This window comes from Cydia splendana, chromosome 13 (assembly GCF_910591565.1).
Source record: "Cydia splendana chromosome 13, ilCydSple1.2, whole genome shotgun sequence".
NCBI classification, from domain to species: domain Eukaryota; kingdom Metazoa; phylum Arthropoda; class Insecta; order Lepidoptera; family Tortricidae; genus Cydia; species Cydia splendana.
The window spans coordinates 20447418-20469459 of record NC_085972.1 but is presented as its reverse complement, the minus strand read 5'-3'; the positions used below and the strand labels follow the sequence as shown (position 1 = coordinate 20469459).

General features: G+C 37.2%; 1 protein-coding gene and 1 long non-coding RNA gene across 7 annotated transcripts in view; one reads left to right on the top strand and one right to left on the bottom strand.

The window, feature by feature from the left end:
* Nucleotides 1-22042, bottom strand: part of LOC134796328 (uncharacterized) — a 280891-nt gene that overhangs the window by 149745 nt on the left and 109104 nt on the right. The window lies entirely within an intron of this gene.
* The window catches only part of LOC134796317 (mucin-3A), a 103116-nt gene that overhangs the window by 9506 nt on the left and 71568 nt on the right, over nt 1-22042 (top strand). For all 6 annotated transcript variants that reach the window (XM_063768402.1, XM_063768401.1, XM_063768400.1 and 3 more), the window contains exons 2-3: nt 20030-20084; nt 21076-21190. In XM_063768402.1, the coding sequence (XP_063624472.1) occupies nt 20031-20084; nt 21076-21190 (169 nt within the window). In that variant the 5' untranslated portion in view covers nt 20030. The remainder of the gene's footprint in view (nt 1-20029; nt 20085-21075; nt 21191-22042) is intronic.

Below are 22042 nucleotides of genomic sequence, written 5' to 3'. Positions count from 1 at the left end.
GGCATCACAATCTATCATTTTAATACCTACTAATAATTGCCTACTATAGGGATCTACTCAAACTGTAGGGAATAGCACAATAGCCCCTGTTTATTGGCGCGAATTGTTAATGTATGCTTCAGTTTCCGATTTAGGCCCCAAACAGATCCTTTCACGGGACAGGTTTTCGAAAGTCTAAATCTAATAGACCTAAACCGAACCTTAACATTTGCAGAGCGCCACTAAGTAAGGGTTTTTGAAATTCACGGGGTTCAAAGACATCAAAGTACATAATGTAAGTGTATTTGAAACTATTACTCGATGAATCGTATTTGAGTACAATTAATTTATTTTAGTAAATACTTTTTACAATACACTTATACAATTCAATTAATTTTGCATCAAGCAGAAACATCTGCCATTGATGCTATTAAGCTTAGCTTTTATTGTGTTTTTCATTACTCTAGTTATATTGTTATTTCTACCCTTTCTCATTGGTTTGAAATGTTTGAATATTTGTTTTAAACAGTAAAAGCCTCGTCACAACATTACCCTTGGTTTACAAGTTGTAGAAAAATAGCCTCAACCGGAACCAAACCGACGACCTTCCATGTGACGAGTCACAGGCGAAACAGTTGTTCAAATATTTACAGAGACGCACAATTTGTAGGTGTCTAATTGGTTATCGGAAACCACTTTACACTCCAAATGGAAGTTTACGATTATTGCGAAAAAACGAAGCAATTACTCTTCCTTTGATACTTAGTGACAACTTGACAAGAGGATACTTTAGTCATGTTAGTTCATATTATATCGTATCTCGTACAGTCAAATAAATAATTAAATTTCCGCCCCATTTCGTACCTCGTCACAGTGGCAATTAATAAGAAAGTCGCTTCATACTATTGTCACTGGGACAAAGTACAAAATGGAGAGGAATTTGAGGGCTCAAACCCTGGCTCCTATGCTCGTACCATGAGTTTTTCGGAACTTATGTACCTACAGAATATCATTATTTTGATGTTAACAACTAGCTTTTCGGTAAACTTGCATTAAAGAAGCTAGAACGGACGGGTCCGTATGTCAGACCGATCCATACTTTGTTTTCTATGTAAAATAAATCATTGGATGCGTCGGCCCGGACCCGGGCTGGTTAAAGCGTGAGTCATTCTTAACCTTTTGAACGCCATCTGTGAAACCCGAACATCATACTCACGCAAATATAAACCGTACTGAAAACATTGAAGGTTACCTTGACAACGTGTAACGTATGCCACACTTATAAGCATTCTTGGCGCCACGGGCATGACTTATTAAATATTACGTCTTTTTAGGGTTCTCGGTGTTCAAAGGGTTATATTTGCGAAGAAATGTCTACATTCCTAGATCTGCGTTGGTCTCAAATTCTCTTGGACAATAAGAAAACACCCGTGCCCAGCTTGATGACTCCTTTGTAAAGTCTGTGTGGTAACCCTAGGTATTGGCATCAAGTGCAGAGGAGTCTTGTCGCGACAGGATAGCATCTGACCGAAAGATGCCGTCATCATCGCACCGATCCGTATTGATCCTCTTAGGGCATGATGCACTCGGCGGTTCAGACGCTGCGTTTAAAAAGACTTTCTGTTCTATGCGCTATGGTTGAACTGGCGACACATATCATATATCGTCGGGTGACAAGCAAAAGTCACTAACTAACACCATTGAAATTATTGGAGAATAAACCGTGTTACAAGTGTAATAAAGTGCATTGATACTTAAATTTTTTGATAGTACTTAGTGACTTTTGCTTGTCACCCGACGATATGCGTTTTAAATTTTAATCTCGCTTCTCAATTGATAAATTTAAAAGTTTTCACGGTCAGTTCTTCTCACCTTCAATAATACCTTCCACAAAGAAGCCAGTAAGATTTTACCGATTTTACGGGTGCATATAAAATATGCTGTTACTATGGCTTTAAGATAATAGGTATGAGACTTTTTATTGTTCATTTTGTCAGGGATTAAAATTGTAACTTAGTCGTTGTTTTTACCAATTTCTACTTATTTTCAGTCTCCCATTCAGTGACTGTGCGCTGCGAGGCTTAGACTAGCAAGAACTTGCATGCAATTTACGTTACATTGCCGACTACTAAGGTAAACTGCATTCACAAGTTTGATCAGCATACCGCAATGTAATGAAAATTGCATGCAAGTTCTTGCTAGTCTCAACCTTGCTTTAGTTCTATTACCGTAGAGTTAGACCAAGTCTGCAGTGATTTTGATAGCCCAGACATCAAACATCAAACTTCTACGAAATTATGACGTATAAATAACAGTTGCACAGGTTGTGTTGTGACGTTGCAGAGTTATCTTGGTCTAACTTTACCAGCGTTTGCCCCGCTCAGTGTAAAGCTGACATATGTCAGGGTCTAGTGGGCGAACGGATCCACCCGCGCGCGCGCGCTGCTGGCGGACCAGTATTTGCGAGTCCCCTAACATCAACAGTAGTGCCTATTGGATCATTATTGTTATGAAATTGGTGAGTCTTAAAACAATGATTGTATAGTTGTGGGTCAAAAACTTATTAATATGTTAAAGTTATAGGTACTTACGTTTTTCCTGTGGACGTCTTAAGTTAAACGGAATTGAAAGCTTAATCTTCGTAACTTTATCCTTATAGGCATATTGTTAAAACCTTGTAAGTACCTACTTTATATGATGAAAGTCTTAGAAAAATGTATCCAATAGTTATAGGTTAGGTTTTGTAATGACCACAGAAAAGACGCCGGTTTTTCCGAAGGTTTTTGTCTCTTGTATGACTATCAGTTGTGCTTTGGTAGTGTTGTTTTAAAAAAAAAAAAATATTATATCCAGAAAATGTGATTTTTTTTCTTACGATTTCAAGATGCACTTTTTGATTAAATTAATCGTGATTACTACCTAGATTTTGTGCAATCGTCTCTGTTTATTTTCCTTAATTTCATACCCAAAAATATTTATACAGTATAGAATTTTGTACAAAACAAGGATATTTAACAGCATTACAAAGGCGAACATATTCCTATATTATGACATGAGGGATCTCTGTTGAGACTTATTGCTGAAAAATTTTCTTTCTCCACCAATAAACCTCACTGTTGAAATATGTAGCGAATGTTAGTAATTCGCAGGATCGAGTAACCGTACGTGTAACCGTAACCCTCGTTTCGTAAACCAAACCGCGTGTTTTGAGACCGGCTCGGATTGCGTGCAACGGGCAACACCAACTCCAAAACATCGCAACTGTTAACGTTTTGAGGTATCAGAGGTAGGTGTCTAAAGAAAATCTAGAAGTGAGTCATCTAGGCTTTAATACTTACGCTACCCAAAATATTTAGGACATCATATCCGATGATTCTTAATACCGAAATCAAGAGATGTAGGTAGCAACAACATTTAATCCGTTTTATGCGGATACCAATTTATGTAGTTCCATTTTATCTGGTTAATTATTATTCTTCTTCCTTGCGTTATCCCGGCATTTTGCCACGGCTCATGGGAGCCCGGGGTCCGCTCGACGACAGAACTAATCCCATGATTTGACGTAGGCACTAAGTTTTTACGAAAGCGACTGCCCACCCCAACGCCCAAAGGGAAAAAGGTTAGGCTTATTGGGATTAGTCCAGATTCCTCACGATGTTTTCCTTCACTGAAAAGCAACTGGTAACATAAATAACAAATGATATTTCGTACATAAGTTCCGAAAAACACATTAGTATGACTCTGGTCATTGGACGGTTAATTATTAACCAGATGAATTTTAATTAAGTATTTCTTTACAATTGAATTACTTACTGCAGTTACGTCCTTTCGACATATAATATTACAGGAGATTCTTGGAAGTGCCCTGCCCGCCAGCTTCGTGGGCGATGCCAATGGTGTGTTTGCGAGCCATTTTTGCACAAATCAATATTAGGTTTCCGAACTTGGCAAAGAAAACCTTTATCATTGGTAAGAATAGTGAGCTTTACTTCGTTGAAATAAGGTTCACATAATAAATTAATATTTGATGTGCTTAAATCACGAAGGAATCCATAAGTTTACACAAGTTTTTGGTCGGCTATAGAGTTAAATTTTCAAGCCTTGAAAACTCGGGTCTTTTTTATCTTATAGGGATGCTAAATGTAAAATAACGTGTTTACTCGAGTGCAAAACTGCGAAAAAATCAAGTTTCAACATAACCTAATATACCTACTCAATTCAGTAATAAATAAGTGTACAATTAACGAGATTATTAAATTTCACCGGAGGACAAAATTGACATTTGTATTGAGTAATAAATGTATCAACAAAATACATAATATACAGGGTGAAATTTTACTACCTAAGTAATAATTATATTATAATTATTGTACTAATGTAAATCTGGGAAAGGCCGCCTAGAAGGCCTATGTCTATAATTCTATATCCAATTTTATATGCCATGCCATTAAAGTATAAAATCTATTTAAACCTACACTCATCCAACCTTATTAACGAGCATAAGAAGTGAAAACATCATATTTGTCCGTATTGTCACAAGAACAAGCGATGTAATTGTTAAATTACAAATGTACAGTTAAAAATCCATACAGCCTCAGTTCCGTTAATCAAAACATTTTGCGTTACATTTAACTTTGATCGCCTTATTACGGACCGGTTTGCATATTGCCAATGTTGGCGCCGTTTTAGCAAACGTGCCATGGAGTGGTACCTATTCGAACTTAACTAGAGGCTTATTCCTCATTGAAATATTTCGAAAACTACTCACATTTTGAATGGGGGTCAAATTATTCCCTTTCCAAGATGAAAATTTCGTTTATTTGAAATCCTATTAAATTTTCCTGAAGTTTCCGAACTTTCCCAACTTTTTTAAACTTTCAGCAGATTACAAATCTGTAATTTGTATCATAACTATCATAAGTTTTATCAACATGGGTCAATTGGATCAAACACTGGCCCACTATTGTCCATAGCCGGACCATATTGGCCCAAACGTTGGGGGTTGGTGGACCTTGGCCGTGGGCCGCCAAACCAGTCGGCCGGGGTGTTGTATCGTCCACGCTGTTCACTGATGATTCTTGAGCCCTATTGCGAAGGCATAGAGTCCATCGATGGTCAGGTAATGTTGCTGTTAGTATGCAGCTGTTGGTTTTATAGCGATGCTATCCAAAGGCTTGCTCCTCTGAGGGCTCTTCAGGAGCATTATTTTAACAAATTACCCACAAATAAATACTAGTAAGATAATATGCCTCTTTTGGACGGCCTACTCCTACTAGCCTAGTCGGTAGTGACAGTGACTCCACCTACGAAGCAGGGTCGACTCCTGGCTCCAATTTCACCACGGTGACAGGTGCGACAATTGTAAAACATCACTGTTGCTGACGTCACAGGCATCCATGGGCTACGGTTACCGCTTACCATCGGGCGGGCCGTATTCATGTTTGCCACCATCATTGTTTTATTTAAAAAAACTTTATTATATCGAAAAAAAACAGATATTTCTCTTGCTAAGTTTATGACAATTGTCACAAGAAACACTACAATTGTCACGAAATTCCGACATATACCTCATTACCTGTCAAGAATTACCTACAATTCTTCTAAATCTTGACAATTGTCAGAAACTTCGCAAAAGAAATATCTGTTTTTTTTCCGATATAATAAAGTTTTTTTAAATAATACAATGATGGTGGCAAACAGGAATACGGCCCGCCCGATGGTAAGCGGTAACCGTAGCCCATGGATGCCTGTGACGTCAGCAACAGTGATTTTACAATTGTCGCACCTGTCACCGTGGTGAAATTGGGGCCTGGTAATGGTATTATTATATGTGTGTTGTGTGATTTTCCACTTGCTCCGGTTCTTTGCCTCCTGCCTCCAAATAGAGTACTTTCCCATTTTTCGAAGTTCTTCTTCCACGCAATATCCACCATTTGCCTTTTGATCTCTTTTATTGGGGTTAAGTATCACTTATTTATTTAGTCGCCCTTGAATCTGGCATTCTTTCTAGGTGGCCCGCTGAACGCCCAAACCTAAACATAAAACTAGTCGAATAAAGGATGTAGAACACCTAGGTATTAAATAGGGGATAAGTCGAACAAACCGGCCAGGCGCGCGGATGAGCAGGCATTATGAACTATTACACCCTCTAGTTACATAGGAATTTATATTACAAGCACCTCGTGCCGGTCTTCTGACCTAAGCAACGTCTATATCTAGAATATATTCGATGTAAGCAGTTCCGTTTGTTCCGGAGTTTCTGCAGTTACGCTCTGCCTGCATCGTCAGAACAGAAATACTTCATATCAGATTAACACTAAAAATAGAATCAGATTTATAACGACCATGTTCCAAATCCACAAAAAAACATCTCAAAATTTGGAAAAGTCACTCAATTACACTGTGCCTTATATCACCCAACGAAATCAATTAAACAATAAAACAAAGTAGGAGGTGTCTATTGGCGGGGGCGGCGTGACTCACAGACAAACACTGAGATCACTTGTTCGATATAGAGAAAAGTCCTTCCATGAATCGATACATTAGTCTTGCTAGTAACTTGTCGAACGGGTTCAACTAAGATAAGATAAAGGTAATAACGGATGTCTGTTTGGTTTTTTGTTACGATGGACATGTTTGTATTTTGGTGGGACAAAAGATCCATCGATGGGCGGTTAAGGCTGTTTTTCAACTGAGGCGGAAACATTGGTTGTAATCCACATCTATTATCATTTATTAATTTCGCTACCCAAAGGTAGTCTGGAAGAGATAGCTTTTTAGCGATAAGACCGCCTGTTGTTTCTGTTTTCTTTTATTGAGGTGTGCAATAAAGAGTATTTGTATTGTAAAGTGTCATTCTATGGAACTTGCTAACTATGTAAACAAACCGCCATATTGAAATTGTTAAAGAATGATGAATTTACTAGTGACTTTTGTTTACATAGTTTAGTAAGTTCCATAGAATGACACTTTACTGTGCCTATTGTGTACCGCAGGATTACAACCGATGCTGTTGCTTCACAAGAAAATACTTAATCAACTAAGTATATTAGGTCTATATTATTTGGTCACTACAGGTTACTAGAGCGTGGCAAAAATGAGGTACAGTCAAAGTATGTATTTAATATCAGACCCATTTCGTACCGTGTCACAGTGACTATAAATATGAAAGTCGCTAGAAGCCTCCTTCTATTGTCACTGTGACAAAGTACAAAGTGGGTAGGAAATTAAATTCTTTGACACTGTTATCTTACCTATCTTAACCACTCCTAATGCAGCATGTCATTTTGTTACGATATGTAGTACATATTTTTCTTTTTTGCACCACTCACACTTGACCGATCCCATCGGCATGGCAACCGACGACCGATAGCGCGGGAACCGGTCTGCGCAAGCGCTAATTTATTGTTGCGCTTATTCCATAAGCCTTCCGACTCTTCCTACACGCGAATCACGCGATGCAGCGATTCACAAAACATACAGCAAGTTATGTCGCGGTGAGAAGTGACGAATTATACACATATGTGAAAACCGCATGACAATCCGTTCAGTAGTTTTTGTTGTGGATAGTAAGCACACAAACACACAGACGCGGCGGGGGACTTTGTTTTATAAGGTGTAGTGATTATAGATATTGAGAAACTTAAGTCTTATTGGACTATCCAGAAAAAAAAACAGATTTCCTAGTATACCTATTCATAAGTGTCTTAACCATGTAATAAGCTTTCTTTTACATCCTCTAAATCCATTATTCAAAAACATTGAAAAGGACATCCGTTTAGAAATTCGTAATCTGTTTCACTTTCTCGCATCCTCCGTTTTCCGCAAAAGCGAAAATAAGAACGAATCTTGCACATGATCGAACTGCCAATGCAGTCACGTACTGACAGCATACTTAACTGACCAGTGGTGATCCTTATCACGTGGTATGAAAGCTTGAAACTGGTCGAACGGTGGCACAACATAGTTATTTGTGAACTGTTCCAAGTATAACTTAAATAACCTTGTCAGACGAGACAAGTAAACAAAGATCATAAAGTTAACACGTTAATTTAAGAGACAAATGCATTCTGTTAGCCAATACAAGTACTTTATTTCATGACCATGGATACAAGTCCTTCAGTCATAATTCATAAACATTAGGTACATGAAATTCATAAAAAACCCAAGTTTTCAATGTATGTACCTATGGTATGGTTGCCATCAGGATTTCCCCTGGCATGTCAGGATGTCGGTCCTTTGTCAGGATTGCGCTTGCTTTCCTCTGCCCAACTACATATTAGCTAAAATGTAGTTGGGCAGAGGAAAGAGAAGGTTTTGCTTTATATACACAGCATGCAGCACAGCATAGGTACACATAAAGGTAACAAATAATGCAGGTACACATAGGTACACATAATATAGGTTTCGTACAGCATAGGTATGGTGGCGAATTAAAAGGTGGGCTACAAAATGTTAGAGAATTTACCTTTCAGGAAAAGTCAAGATTTTAGGGTGATGTTTCCATTTTTTTATATGTATATCAACCCTATCAATGTGGTTTGTCTGAAAATGAGTGCTCCGAGAAGTGAACACAATACTTAGCATGATTTACGGAACGTGTACACTAATGGTTGACATTTTATACTGGGATCTGACCTTTTGCCTGCGTACCTACAATGTGTTGATTGTAGACAAAACATTCAGTTAGTGGAACTCTTGATAGCGTCCTGGTTTTATCGATTAACAAAGTCGAAAACTGCAAGAGCAGACGCATCCTTCAAGTATTTTTCCAAGGAACCCTAACGGCCGGCGTAACGGTATCGGTCTTAAATCTCTCAATTAAAATACAATGTCCCACTTTTATTAACCGAACACAATGCGTTAAGGAAGCGTATTCCGATACGGCCATAACATTATACCGATCTGATTGCGATTACAATCTTTGGGTGTCACGGTTGCACAAATAGGTTAGTTAGGTATATCAAACTAACAACGTCTGCAAATACTACAAATTATTAAATTTAGAGGAAAACATGGAAAAATTCACCGTTTCGGTGAAGATTCGAACTTGCGATCTTTTGAAACAACGGTCCAATCGGTCAACCAGCTGAGCAACCAAAGCTTACCAGAAGCGTGCGAATTTTCCATTCCATCCTCTTGTTTACACGTCTTATGTTTTTTATTTTTCCTTTAATGTACCTAATAGGTTTAAAGGAAATATATCTTCCGCATTGGGGGATTTGGGGGCACCCAGACAGGGAACATGTTAATCTACGTATCCATAAAATTGAAAAGCGAGACGCACTAAGCTGAATTGAATTTAAATCATCATCATATTTTACAAATCTGAATAAGCATCAAGGAGGAACGATCGCATATCATATGATATGATATGGACATAATGTCCACCGTTCAATGAATATTGTACTACATTATGATAAGCGTCAATGATGTCATGTCACGCCAGTTTCCTTAATAAATAAATTGACTAACTACATGAACTAAACTGGTGTTCTAACACTGAAGTTCTGTTGTAGGATTTGTAGGTGTTGTAGGTGGGTTGTTTTCTGTAATATGTTTTGTAGGACTTTTCATATGTGTCACAAAAATCGTGGGTTCACCTCGGTTGTGTACATAGGTATCTTTTAGGTAAGTATAGATTTGTATATGTATCTTAATCTATATCGTTGACTAGTAACCATAGTAGGAGTACAAGCTTTGCTTAGTTTTGGGGCTAGGTCGATCTGTGTAAGATTGTACGCAAAAACCCGTCCGACATTAACTTATAACATTAAGAGGGATGACAACATTCAATGATATCATAAGAGTTTATTGATAAAGCGCGACTTCGCGGTCTCTTTTACATACACTCAAGCGCATAAAAACGGGACATTTAATATATAATCTTTATACAATTGTGACACGTTCTTTGCACTTGAGTGTAGATGATCTAATCGCAACACAGGACCTCTGTTGGCTGACCTTCAGACCCTGACTTAGTTTATCACAGAGGGTTCTGTTCGCGAACCTTGTTGTAGGATAAGAGATCAAAGAACTTGGGGTCTAGCCAAGGTGACAAACGTACATCGACAAACGCGAAACGAATAGGAAAAATATATCGGGATGATAGATGCTACGAATAATCACTTGACTATTTTCATACATTATTTAAGTTTCGACTGGCGTCATTTAGCTCGGTCGGTGATCGATGCGGCAAGAAATGCCGATCGGCTATTGGATAACACAGCCATCGCAGTTGATATAGGCTGACTAACTCCTCGCAATACATCCTTAGACGCAGCAACTATCATCTGCAAAGATGCTGTGGCTAGTGATGATGTCACTAACGGGTACCTAAGTTCATCAGAGATTTTATAATAATTTATCAGAACTTCAATGAGAATGATAATCCGGTGAGGTCTCGGTCGCGCTTGCACGGCTTGCCCATGCGCGAGGTCAAGGCCTTGAAGGTCTGGTCCCACGGACGCATGACCCCGGGGAAAGCGAATAAAAAATACTCTGACTCCACGGGACTCCGGGTTTGTAAGGGGAACAAGTTCAACGGCGCTAAGATAATATAGGAGTTAGGACGTTTGACTTACGCGTCGGGATGTTAGAGAAATTTACATATTATAGTTATTATAAACAAACAGGGTCCTCATTAAAAGTAACTATCACGATTTAGTTGGAATTTATTTTATAAATACCCTACCTTTCTATTTGCATAACTAAATAACGCCGCCACGCCAGCCTCAACGACGTCATTCGAAGGGCCCTTGTCAGTGCCAAGATACCGGCAGTCCTCGAGCCCAACGGTCTGGCCAGGGTCGATGGCAAGAGGCCTGACGGAATGACGCTGGTGCCTTGGAGTATGGGACGGCCACTTGTCTGGGACGCTACGTGCGTAGATACCCTGGCGCCGTCCCATATTCCAAGCACCAAAGTTGGCGCTGGTGCGGCCGCATCCTCGGCCGAAAGCCTCAAACGCCGCAAATATGTCACACTAGGTAGTAGCTACATATTTGCGGCGTTTGGAGTGGAAACCCTGGGGCCGTGGGGACCTAGCGCGCGTCGCCTCTATGAGGAGCTGTCAAAGCGCCTCATAGAGGCCTCCGGTGACCAGAGGGCTGGCCAATATTTTGCCCAAAGGATCAGCATTGCTATCCAGCGGGGCAATGCGGCCAGCCTTCTGGGCACCCTACCTACAGACCACGATTTAGGGCAAATTTTTTATTTATAAGTTTTCGTAGTGTTTTTATTTTGTTGTAAAAGTCCATAACTAAATTGTGTATGTATATAATGTTGTATATTTTGAATTACAAAAAGACTTACAACATAAAACCATAATGTAATTTTAAATAAACTCCGGGAGTAATATCATCGTTATCAATTATTATTACTCCCGATATACCTACATATGTATCTGAGATACGACTTTTAAAATTTTAGCTCTTTAACTAAAGTTATTTTTACTTGATCCTTAATCTTTAGATAAAGACTCTGAAATGTAAACATCCACTCAGATTATATCAGATCCTTGTGAGACATTGCATCAGAAGCATTGTTTACAAAAATTCTCAATAACGTAACCTGATATCACTAATCCCTGTTATCTCGATGGTGACGTCACACTTCGCGGGTGGCCAGTGCAACACATTCGAAAATCGAAAATCCTGTATTTTCATCTCTGTCACTCCAATAATACAAGAGCTATAGATATAGAGACATGCGGTCTTCGTTTTGTTGATCGCCGTAGGAGCATTGCGCGAATCCTGCTAAAAACAAAAAAACATCAAACAACACACCATCTTTTAACGTCATTCAATCTCAGACCGTAACATAGCGTGATAAAGTACATTTTTGGCTAACGCAACCTAAAGGCTGCTTTAGGTTACATCACATTCAAAATAAGAGGTCCTATACACACTTTTAAGACACGTGCCGATTGACTCCATTTTACGGTGATAAGGTCTAGGTTCTATCATAATGCGTTTTAGTTTTAGAGCAGTAAGCCATTAGCTTATCACGCAACTTCACTATATAATTACCCGTGAAAAAGGGTTCTTTTAAATGACGTGTTAAGGGTCATAACATAATCGTCTTTTAACTATTTAGAGAAGTTTTTTATCTTCAGATAAACAGACAATGAGTACTTAAGGGTTGTTATTTTAGCCCCTACATAGGCTGTCGATTTATTCTTACCCAGTTCTTTTCAACCAGATTTAAAAAAGCGGAAGTTTATCTATGTTTTTGATGATACTATGTATGTTAAGTTGTACATACGTATTCTAAAAGATAAACTATTGTTAAAAGGTTAAAACTAGAAGAATAGTTTCCGAATAATCGAACATGAATTAGGTAACGCTTAAAATATCTTCTGATTTCAATGGAACTATCAAATTTCTATAAAAATGTCCCTGTGCCTATGCCTGTTGCAAGAACAAAAATCCAATCGATAATTGAGTCGCTTAACTTCAAACTCGGGTAAATCCATCTGTCAGATTATGCGATTATAGTATTAACAGAAGGTAATAGAGTAGATATTTGCTGAGAGGGTCGAATGGATTTACCCGAGTTTGAAGTTAAGCGACACAATTACAGAATTGATATTCGTTTATTTATTATCCATAGAAATTTATTATCTGTAAGGATCAAATTAGACGCGGTTAGGGGAATGGTGATAATTTTTTATACAAGCAATTGTACAATCAAATAAAACACGATGTTTATTGCAACTGCTTGACAAGCTCATTTGCCATACTTGCTGTTGAGTAGGGTGGGCCTCAAAGATTAATACACTTTTCACCTTATACGCTTTTAATAAGGTGCATTTTTGTGTATACCTTTGATGTCAATTGTATTGTAAAATTGGAAAAATAAATTGTAACCTTACGATCTTGTAATAAAGTGCATTTTCGTGTACATTAGAGGTCTGTATAAAAAAGTAGTAATTGTACAGCGCATTAATTGAAGAAGGTTCACAGGTGGTGTTTAAATGCTCCGCTGGTGCGGCTAACCGCGTGTATCTAATTCATATTTATAAGTAAGAAGACCTAAACGCAGCCAAAGTATTGACACAGTACGTTGACAATTCTTGGTCAAAACAGTATAAGCAGTATGCTATGCGATTCAAGCGTATCGATTCATAATCTATCAAAAAAAATATTTAGGTGACCTATATATTTTGATACATAATCCAATCGCTAATTACTTAATCAGTATTCGAAATTATTAAGAGCCCATCAACGTGCACACTAGCGCCACAGCTAAATAATCGTAATTATTTAAATTTAACGAAATATATTGATAAAAGGGGGCCGCTACGGACTGTATTGTGTATTTAAGTACCTATTGAATACATCAAACTAGTTTTTATGTTGCTGGATTCGTCAATCTATGCGTCCAAAGTTAAAACGGCCGTTTTTGTTTTGAGTTCCTAGATCGACGAAACCAGCAACATAAAAACTAGTTTTATCTATTCAAAAGGTACTTAAATACACAATACAGTACGTAGCGGTCCCCTTTTTTTCAATATCTTTCGTTAAATTTAAATAATCACGATTATTTAGCTGTGGCGCTAGTGTGCACGTTGATGGGCTCTTAAGATCAATGACAACTCGAAATAAATTAGGATTCTAATGCGATTGTCAAAAACAAGGAATCCTCATTTTCTTTTATTTGCGAGAGAACAGTAGTTTTGCAGTAAGATAAAATTTAATCTCATAAACCCAATAAACAGCTGCGAGTTTTTATATAAACATGCTAAACTTGATAAATTACTTACATAAGTAGCTACCTAGCTACATAAGTATAAAAAAATATATATTTATAATCTGGGTCCATAAAGGCTGTAAGCCCTAAGATAAAACCTGTAATTCTCGCAGAATTATCTTTTCAATTTAATTTGTTAACATTGTGTCCGCTTAGTCTCTTCATGTTGCAGGCGTACCCCTTGAGATTGTTATTGGCGTGAAGTTAACATACTGATCCCACTTACACCGTGTACCTAAGTGTAAGCTAATGGATGCGACGTTTCCGTCTGTCGTCCAATACTAATGCTGCTATGATTTACTGTAGACCTGCGTCTGCGCAGGAGATTAAAGGACCACCAACACAGCAGGACTCTTGAGCATTGGTGGGCCTTATGTCCGAGCAATACGGTTCAAGATTCGTCAGTTGGGTAATTGTGAGGTGGAACACTTAGGTATAACTTTTCGGTATTATTTATAGGTCGGTTTTAAATAATTTTAGGCTTGTAGTTACGTGGAAGGTATGTACTTAACTACCAATTTCTATCGTGTATTTGACCTGCAATGTAATATGATTCCATAAAAACTGTGAACATTTTATTTCTATAAATAGTTAGGTATGTTATGTACAGTCAGCTGCAGAGAAAGGTGAATTGCAGCTGCAAAGGTGCTAAGCGAATAGTATTGCTGACTGTGCATATTAATGAACAACCAGTTTGATAGAAGCCGTCAAAAAACGCCAAAAAGAATTACTTGAATATCGTGTCAAATTTAATGATATTGCAGGATGTCGTTTTAAAATGTGGGCGCAACTTCTAGCGTATCGCGGCGGCTAGGTTCAAACGACTCTTAACTTACCAATATACATAATATATGTAAACCATAATCTCTTTGAAATATTGAAATAAGCTTTAAAAAAGACAGTGAGTACGTCGCACAATCGTACCACAAATATGCGTCAGTAACATGACATCACCTTTCCAATGGACCTATTGATTGAGGTCCATTACCGCACGTGGCTTATCGGGACACTATCGGTACATTAGTGGTGGCCTGGTGGGACCTTAACGAGGTCACGGGGACGGAACGGGACACATTGTCCCATTGCTCGTTCTAATCAAGTTGGGAAATACGATACAATCAAAGAAATGGACGCCAAAGTAGATATATAGAGATAAGATAGTAAGAGAGTATAAAGAGATATAATCTTGACATAGAGGCGTAAAATTTAAATAAAAGCATCTAAGTTTATAAGAGGTTAGGTAATCATTGGTTGATGAAAACAATTATTCGAATTAATATTTTAACACAAGATCTACATCGATATCTAGGTACTGTGTATTTTTTTTTACTTTATGGTGCACAATAAAGAATATTTCCTTACTTACATTCATTCACCACTCACGGCAAAATATTTGTAGATATACTCATCACATACTCGTAGGTAAATGCACTATTCGAGATTAGACTATCGAAACATGAATTTTAATATTAATTACTAATTATGATGCTAAACAACTTTTTTACGCTTGTTGCTACGGCAACGTCTCTTGAGTCACCCTTGAACTTTGACATAAAAGTTTTATTCCACCTGAAGCATGGGTTTAAGTGAACAATAACAAAAAGTTGAACGACCTAAGGAACGGCTTCGTGAGAATACAAAACAAATACGACTCATTATGCTACTCTACGACGTGTTCCGTCTTTACCACAGAGCACCTCAACTACTATACCTCTCGTGTCAGTCGTGTCGAACGATCGTCCCCATACCAGTTCATTTTTTTTTCACACATCAACCTAGCCCCAAACTAAGCAAATTTATGGTATCGGTGTCACGTAAAATTTTGGGAGATATTTTTTAGAAATATAGCTTAATTTATTTAGAAATGTCAAATGTACTGTGTTTTATGCAAAAACATATTTCATGGACATTTTTTTAAATCAGTTGGCAGTAATGTCACGCTGCAATACTGCTGCAGTAATAATGCAGGTGTAATCTGAATCCGAACGTTGAGGTAAAGTTGTCTAAAAGAGATCGGTTATGGCAATAAAACCTCATGTTGCTACCTTTATTTACATTGTAAATCTGTTTTTGAATTTGCTTTCTTAGTGGTGCAATAAAGAATATATTCTTACTTACCTTCACGCTTCATAATGCGGAGTCTATTTTAGTTTTTCTTTCCACAATAACTTATTCTATGACACAGGCTATATTTCAAGTGGTCCCAAAAATGTGTTGGTCTCGTAATCAGTGGGCCTTGCCTAATGGCCACTAAATCTCGCGCTATCCGGACTCGGGATAAAACTAGTTGCGTTATGTTAACTTGTCCCAATTTTGGGCGCAGCGGGTTTGGTGTAACATGCTTCTTTGGAATTGAGTTCTTTCTTATTTTTAATTTTAAAAAGTATTACATATTTGAATGGTTTACTTGTTTTTAACCTCAAGCGCAAAGTTAGAAGTTATAGGTACTCGTAAATAAGTTTAATTTTTGTACATGTGTGTCTGTGGCATGGTAACTCCCAAATGGAAAAACTAATATGAGTTTTATTTAATTTCTATAGCTTATCGTATACTTAGTACAGAGTATTGTTTTATTTCAATTTCTCAAGATCTTCACATCGTCGATTTAATCTTGATGAGAACCCAATCCCATGCTCTCCACCATAATTACTCATAATTAGGTATATCTACATTATTATATTACCTATTTCAAATCGGGCACTATGAGTTTTTACACATTATTTAAAATAAATAGGTAGGTAATAAAGGTTAATTAAGGCCCAGTGAAAGATAGTTTTTAGTTCTTATAGTAATTAAATTTCGAAAATGCGGTTCGTATCGTACTACATCTGCCTGATACATACTTTTCTGTGACTGACCTACTAAACCAGTTTCTTATTTTGGTACTGTGTTTGACATTGTGTTCTTCGCGTACAATACCTTATATGGAACAAGTGTTTTATCAGCCGTGTTACTCAAAGGTGTTACTTTGAATAGGTACCTAAACAACAACAGCAGCTGTAAATGTCCTAGTGCCTGACACAGCTCCTATAATTCAACACAAAGTGGCGATAATCTGGGTGTTATTGTTTGTATTATAGTGTCAAGCATTGGCGTGTTTGATTTATATTTACGTAAAGAAAGTAATAATCAGTACAATCACCCGGTCATAAAGACAAATCGATCGACACTCCACTAATTAAAATCAGCTCAGTAAATTGGCTGCGATAGAACACACGACACAAACACAAATACATTAAAATCATACGATATGGGTTATAACCCTTCTCGTAGTCTGGTAACAAGTAAATCGTTTAAAAAACTATACCTACTCGTATACCTATCATCTTTATTGTAGTAGTTTCCTACTTACTTTTTTTTAATCGGAGATAAAATGTAGTAGGTACTTGGTACGCGCTATAAAAACGAATCGATTGACACCTCCAAACCTCCGTACAAATGAACTAAGTACTAAAATCATAACTTTTCAGGTAAAAGTAAATCCGCTAAACCAACTATCCAAACCCCCGACCTCCAATTTTTAAATGTCAACTTATTTAACCCTCAAAACGAGTTTCAAGTAAAAATGCTTCAAAAGCAGGGCAAGGCGTTCCAGGCCGTACGTAGCACCATACATGGACGTACATGAACATTGTCATATATAGTACCTATAGCGAGAAAAGGACACAAGGCTAATTGCGCAGATGAAATTATGAACTCATTGATAGATTGTGATGCAGCTGGTGCAAGTGATGCAACTGTTCGTTTAGGCGAGGAAAATGCTTCAATTGGATTGTTCTTAGATATTACACGTGGCTTGGAAGATCTATTTGCGTCTGTAAAAAACAATATAAAACTTCTTTTATTTATGGTTGTGTATGTGTATAACGACCTCCGTAAGTTCCGTAACCTAGTCGCTAGTGACCCTGCGTACGAAGCCGGAGGTCTAACACATGAATTTTACATGAAATAAATGAATCTTAATTTTTTTGGGAAAAACGAAAGTTCTCTACTTCTCTATAATTAATGACTCAAGTCTCTACAAAAAACTCGGGTATATGTATAACAAGATGAAAAGAACTCTTTCGACTTCATTATATATGAGACTGAAAAACATTGGTCAAGTCGTAAAGCAGAGGACCCAAAGGACTCGAGTCTTAACCAACACTAGACTGCTCAATTTACAATTATGTATTATTAGTTTTACAATTTCTTTTACTAGCCTACTTTGGTCTACCACCACACTGCTAGGCCTTCCCACTTTTTACTATTCTATTAGGTGTATTATAAATCATTAAAAAGATAGGCAGTACTTTTGTGATGATCAATGATCGTGCTTATCGTTCTATCCTGACACCGGCAGTAACGAGGCGAAAACATTCTAAAATACCTACGTCTGAGTCTACGTCTACCCTTTCATAAAAAGTTAAATAACTTCTATGCTAGAGGTTAGATTTCTCCATAGCTGCCATGAATGTCACATTGTCACTTTAAATCAGTCTTACGTGACATGTAAATACTTATTGGCAAAACACCGAACTGTCAACTCATCACACCATATGGTCTGTCACTGTCACATAAAGAATACATTAGCATGTGGTCAAACAAAACGGCCTAAAAGGCAATTCCAAAAATGGCGCGCCGACCGACCAATCCCGTGGCCTCGTCGGTAACAGATGGCTGACAGACAGCCCCGATTGGCTGGCGCGGCCTTAGCTGTCACAGATGAGTTATCATTGGCGGATTACTGCGAAATCTGTTTTTGTGATTGGTTGCATTACCCTAAAAGTACAGGCTGTATAAATCGCATTTATTTGTGCCACTAGTATGATTCGTCTATTTCTAGTTATTCGTTTTTGTGGGTGTGCTATGCATTTTGTAAGTTCTTGTTGGCGAGCAATTGTCTATTTTATAAATTTAAAGAAAACCAACGCAATGAAACGGGTAATCGATTTTAATAGGTAATATATGTCTAAGGACCATGCAGCTCTAGAAAATCTACTTAGCAATTTATTTATTTATTTACTTACCAATAAAAAAAACGCATCCACACGCCCACGGCGATCAAACTTCCACCCCTCTCTTTGCGTTGGGGGTTAAAAAAGAATATCAATCACTACTTTGATCGTAAACTTTTAAATAACAACAAAATTCTTAACTGATCATTGGTAGACCTTACGTCTTTGAAATAAAGTTTAAGAATTGTTGGTTAACAGTATGGACGATGGTAGTCGAGTTCACAAACATATTTACAGGCCAACTGTCCAAAAATATGTTTACACGCCTCTAAGACACTGACAATAAGGTCGTGTAAATATATTTTTGGAACGTGTACTTATAATGATGTTTGTGAACTCGGCCGTACAGCATAATGACCACATAATGACTAAGATAAGTGGCTGTTAACATTAACATCGCCGTTCGATATTTTGCTTTATTGTTATGGCTGAATGGAAGCCTTCATGTTCACTTGCAACGTACGTTGATAATATATAGGTAAGTATTACGATATGATGGTCAAGTGGTTAATATTGACCCGTTTTATGTAACCAAGACAAGCTGGAAAAAAATCTTTGCATGTTTCTATATTTGTGCCTTGTTGTTTATAAACTATTTTTTAAATTACAATAGTTAGGCTGGATATTCTTTGAACCTTTTAAATGCTTCATGTTAATAAAATACTGCATTAATTCAGTAGTTAGTATTAAATGTATTGAGTATTGAGTATTTCCTTTCTTTTAAAATACAATGTTACTTAAGCAGAGTTATTATTTTTTAGCTATTCTTTCGATTGGCATCATAAAAGGAGGGTGATTTTTTTTTGACATTTAAGTCGGTTCGATTCCCAGACGAAGCAAGTATTTTTTAGAAAATCTATGAATGCAGAATTACTAACTTTTAAAAATAACATAAAGTCTTCTTTGAGCAAAATACACTATCTACGATATTTAAGGTACTTCCCCTTCATGTCCCATAAGTTTGGGACATCCTGTATAGGTAGGTATTGTAAAACTGGTATTTTTAAAATATCCGAAAATACCTTAAAATCTACAGGCAATTAAACATAGGTAGGTATAAATCGAAAAGTGACCCTTCCAAAAAAACGTTTTAAGCTTGTTCCATTTCGACGTTAGAGTCGGACCAAAATAACTCTGCATGGTATTTGCTATTAACAAAGTGTGAAAATATTACGTTTATAATGCAGTCCCTCTCTTTGTTCTATTCAAACTAGTGCAAAGTTATCTTAGACAAACTGTATCTAACCGTCAGTAATTTCGTAAGTCCTACCTATATTGAACGTCTGTTTGTTTGTCGGCAGGATGTCCGAGGGTGACGTGTCGCTGATCCACGACGAGGACGTGCTGCGCCGGATGGTAGGTCAACCTGTATTACTTGCTGGAACATTACAAACTTAAACAAAATATTATGTCCATGTACGATTGTCGTCTTGGTTAAGCCCCCACAACAGCAGCGGTCGTAATAAGCACTAAGAATAAACAATGAATGTGCGACGCGCGACGCTGGTGGAATACTCTTGTTTACATCCTATGATAATTAAACACCTTACCTACAAGACGACCTGCATGGTCCATCACCGCTTTCTTTTCGTCTGAAAGCCCCCATTAAGAGCCAACGGGAGTGGTCATTTCTCCATACAAACGTACTCCTCGTTTTCCTCCGTGGTTTTTGAAGCTAGAGCAATGATTTTTTCAACACAGATTAATATTGTCAATATCTGTGTCGGACCGTTTTGCTTTTTTTGATATTTTTGTTTTTTCAGGCGCTAGAGCCCTTCAAAAATGGCCAAAATGGCCTAATTGACTATGTCGCAATGAGAGGCGTGGCATTGAAAACTGATATAAATTAGCCAAAAAAGCAAAACGGTCCGACACAGATAAATAAATAAATTGGTAAAATATTTAAAACTCAGCTCCTGTTTCGTCTTAATGTAGGTACTATGTATACTCTGGCACAGCGACCTAGTCAGTAGAAAAAGGCGGCAAATTGAAAAAAATTAGGCGCGAAGAGTTGACTTCTGACAGAAAATTTAAATTTCGCGCCTTTTTATACTGACAAGTTGGGTGTGTTTCACTCTCATTTTAAAAGCGTCGGTAACCTAAGGATATTAGATATGACAGAATTTATGACACTATAAATCTCCTGTTATAACATTGTTATAATATACCTAATATTATTATCGCATAAATATTTAATATTTGAATAATCTTGAACAAACAACAAACTTCCAATATTTTTGAATATCGCCCACATTGCTACGAGAAAAGTTTCAGGCGCAACAACAATACACAAAATGCCTCACCCTGAACTCAACCTTACTAACTGCATATAACGTTGTTATTCCAGTGGCAGCAGACGGAGGACTTTTCACGCAAGAAAGAGATCCGCGCGCACATGTATCGCCTGCGTGAGGAGCGTCTGCGCAACCTTTACTCGCCCGAGCCCACGCTCGATGCTAAAGGTAAATAAATACACCACAATTTACTATAAAAATATAGTTAAAGGTATTAAAAAAGGATAAAATATCAATTTAACGTTAGTAGTTATAAAGCTATAAACGCTAAAGATGTATAAGCCGTCAAAGCAACCTTCATGTTCTGAATGGTTGTTGTTCCGATGATGTTCGTTTATATTGGCATTCAAAGAAATTAAAAGTTGCGGTCATAATCATGTGATAAAGACATCATGTCTTTTTACAAGTGTAACATAATAACTATGACCAAAATGGAACATAATAAACTTTGGTTGTATCACGCGATGAACATGAGGACACAGGTTTATAGTGGTTGCATTTTATTTATCACCTAATAAAATAAAGGTGGTGTCAGAAAACAACACCTTATTTTTATCACCTTAATAATATCAGTAATGCAATAAGTATAATAGGTATATGTCTGATACCCATTTTTATTTTGTATTGTTTTTTGCCAAAAATATATGTCGGTATCTTGTTAATGCACGTCTTTGCTATGAATTCTATTACTTTATTGTTATTTTCCACGATTATTTGATTCATGTTATTTTTTTAATCGCACACTTAATTTTAAATATTTTAAAACAAATGTGAAAGTAGTTAGACATTTGAATAATTTGTATGTATGTAGACTTGTAGAGTAGTTATTTAGCATGACACGGCTCGCCGCTTCATATGTAGAGGCACTTGCACCTGTTACAGCATGCTAAAGTTATTTTTACTTGTAGATTAGAAAGCATACACTTGGTGAGTAATTAGATCATTTAAATCACTTGCAAAAAGCACTTGTTTATCACCGAATTTGCATATACAACGGTTTAGCTGAAATAATTCAATTCC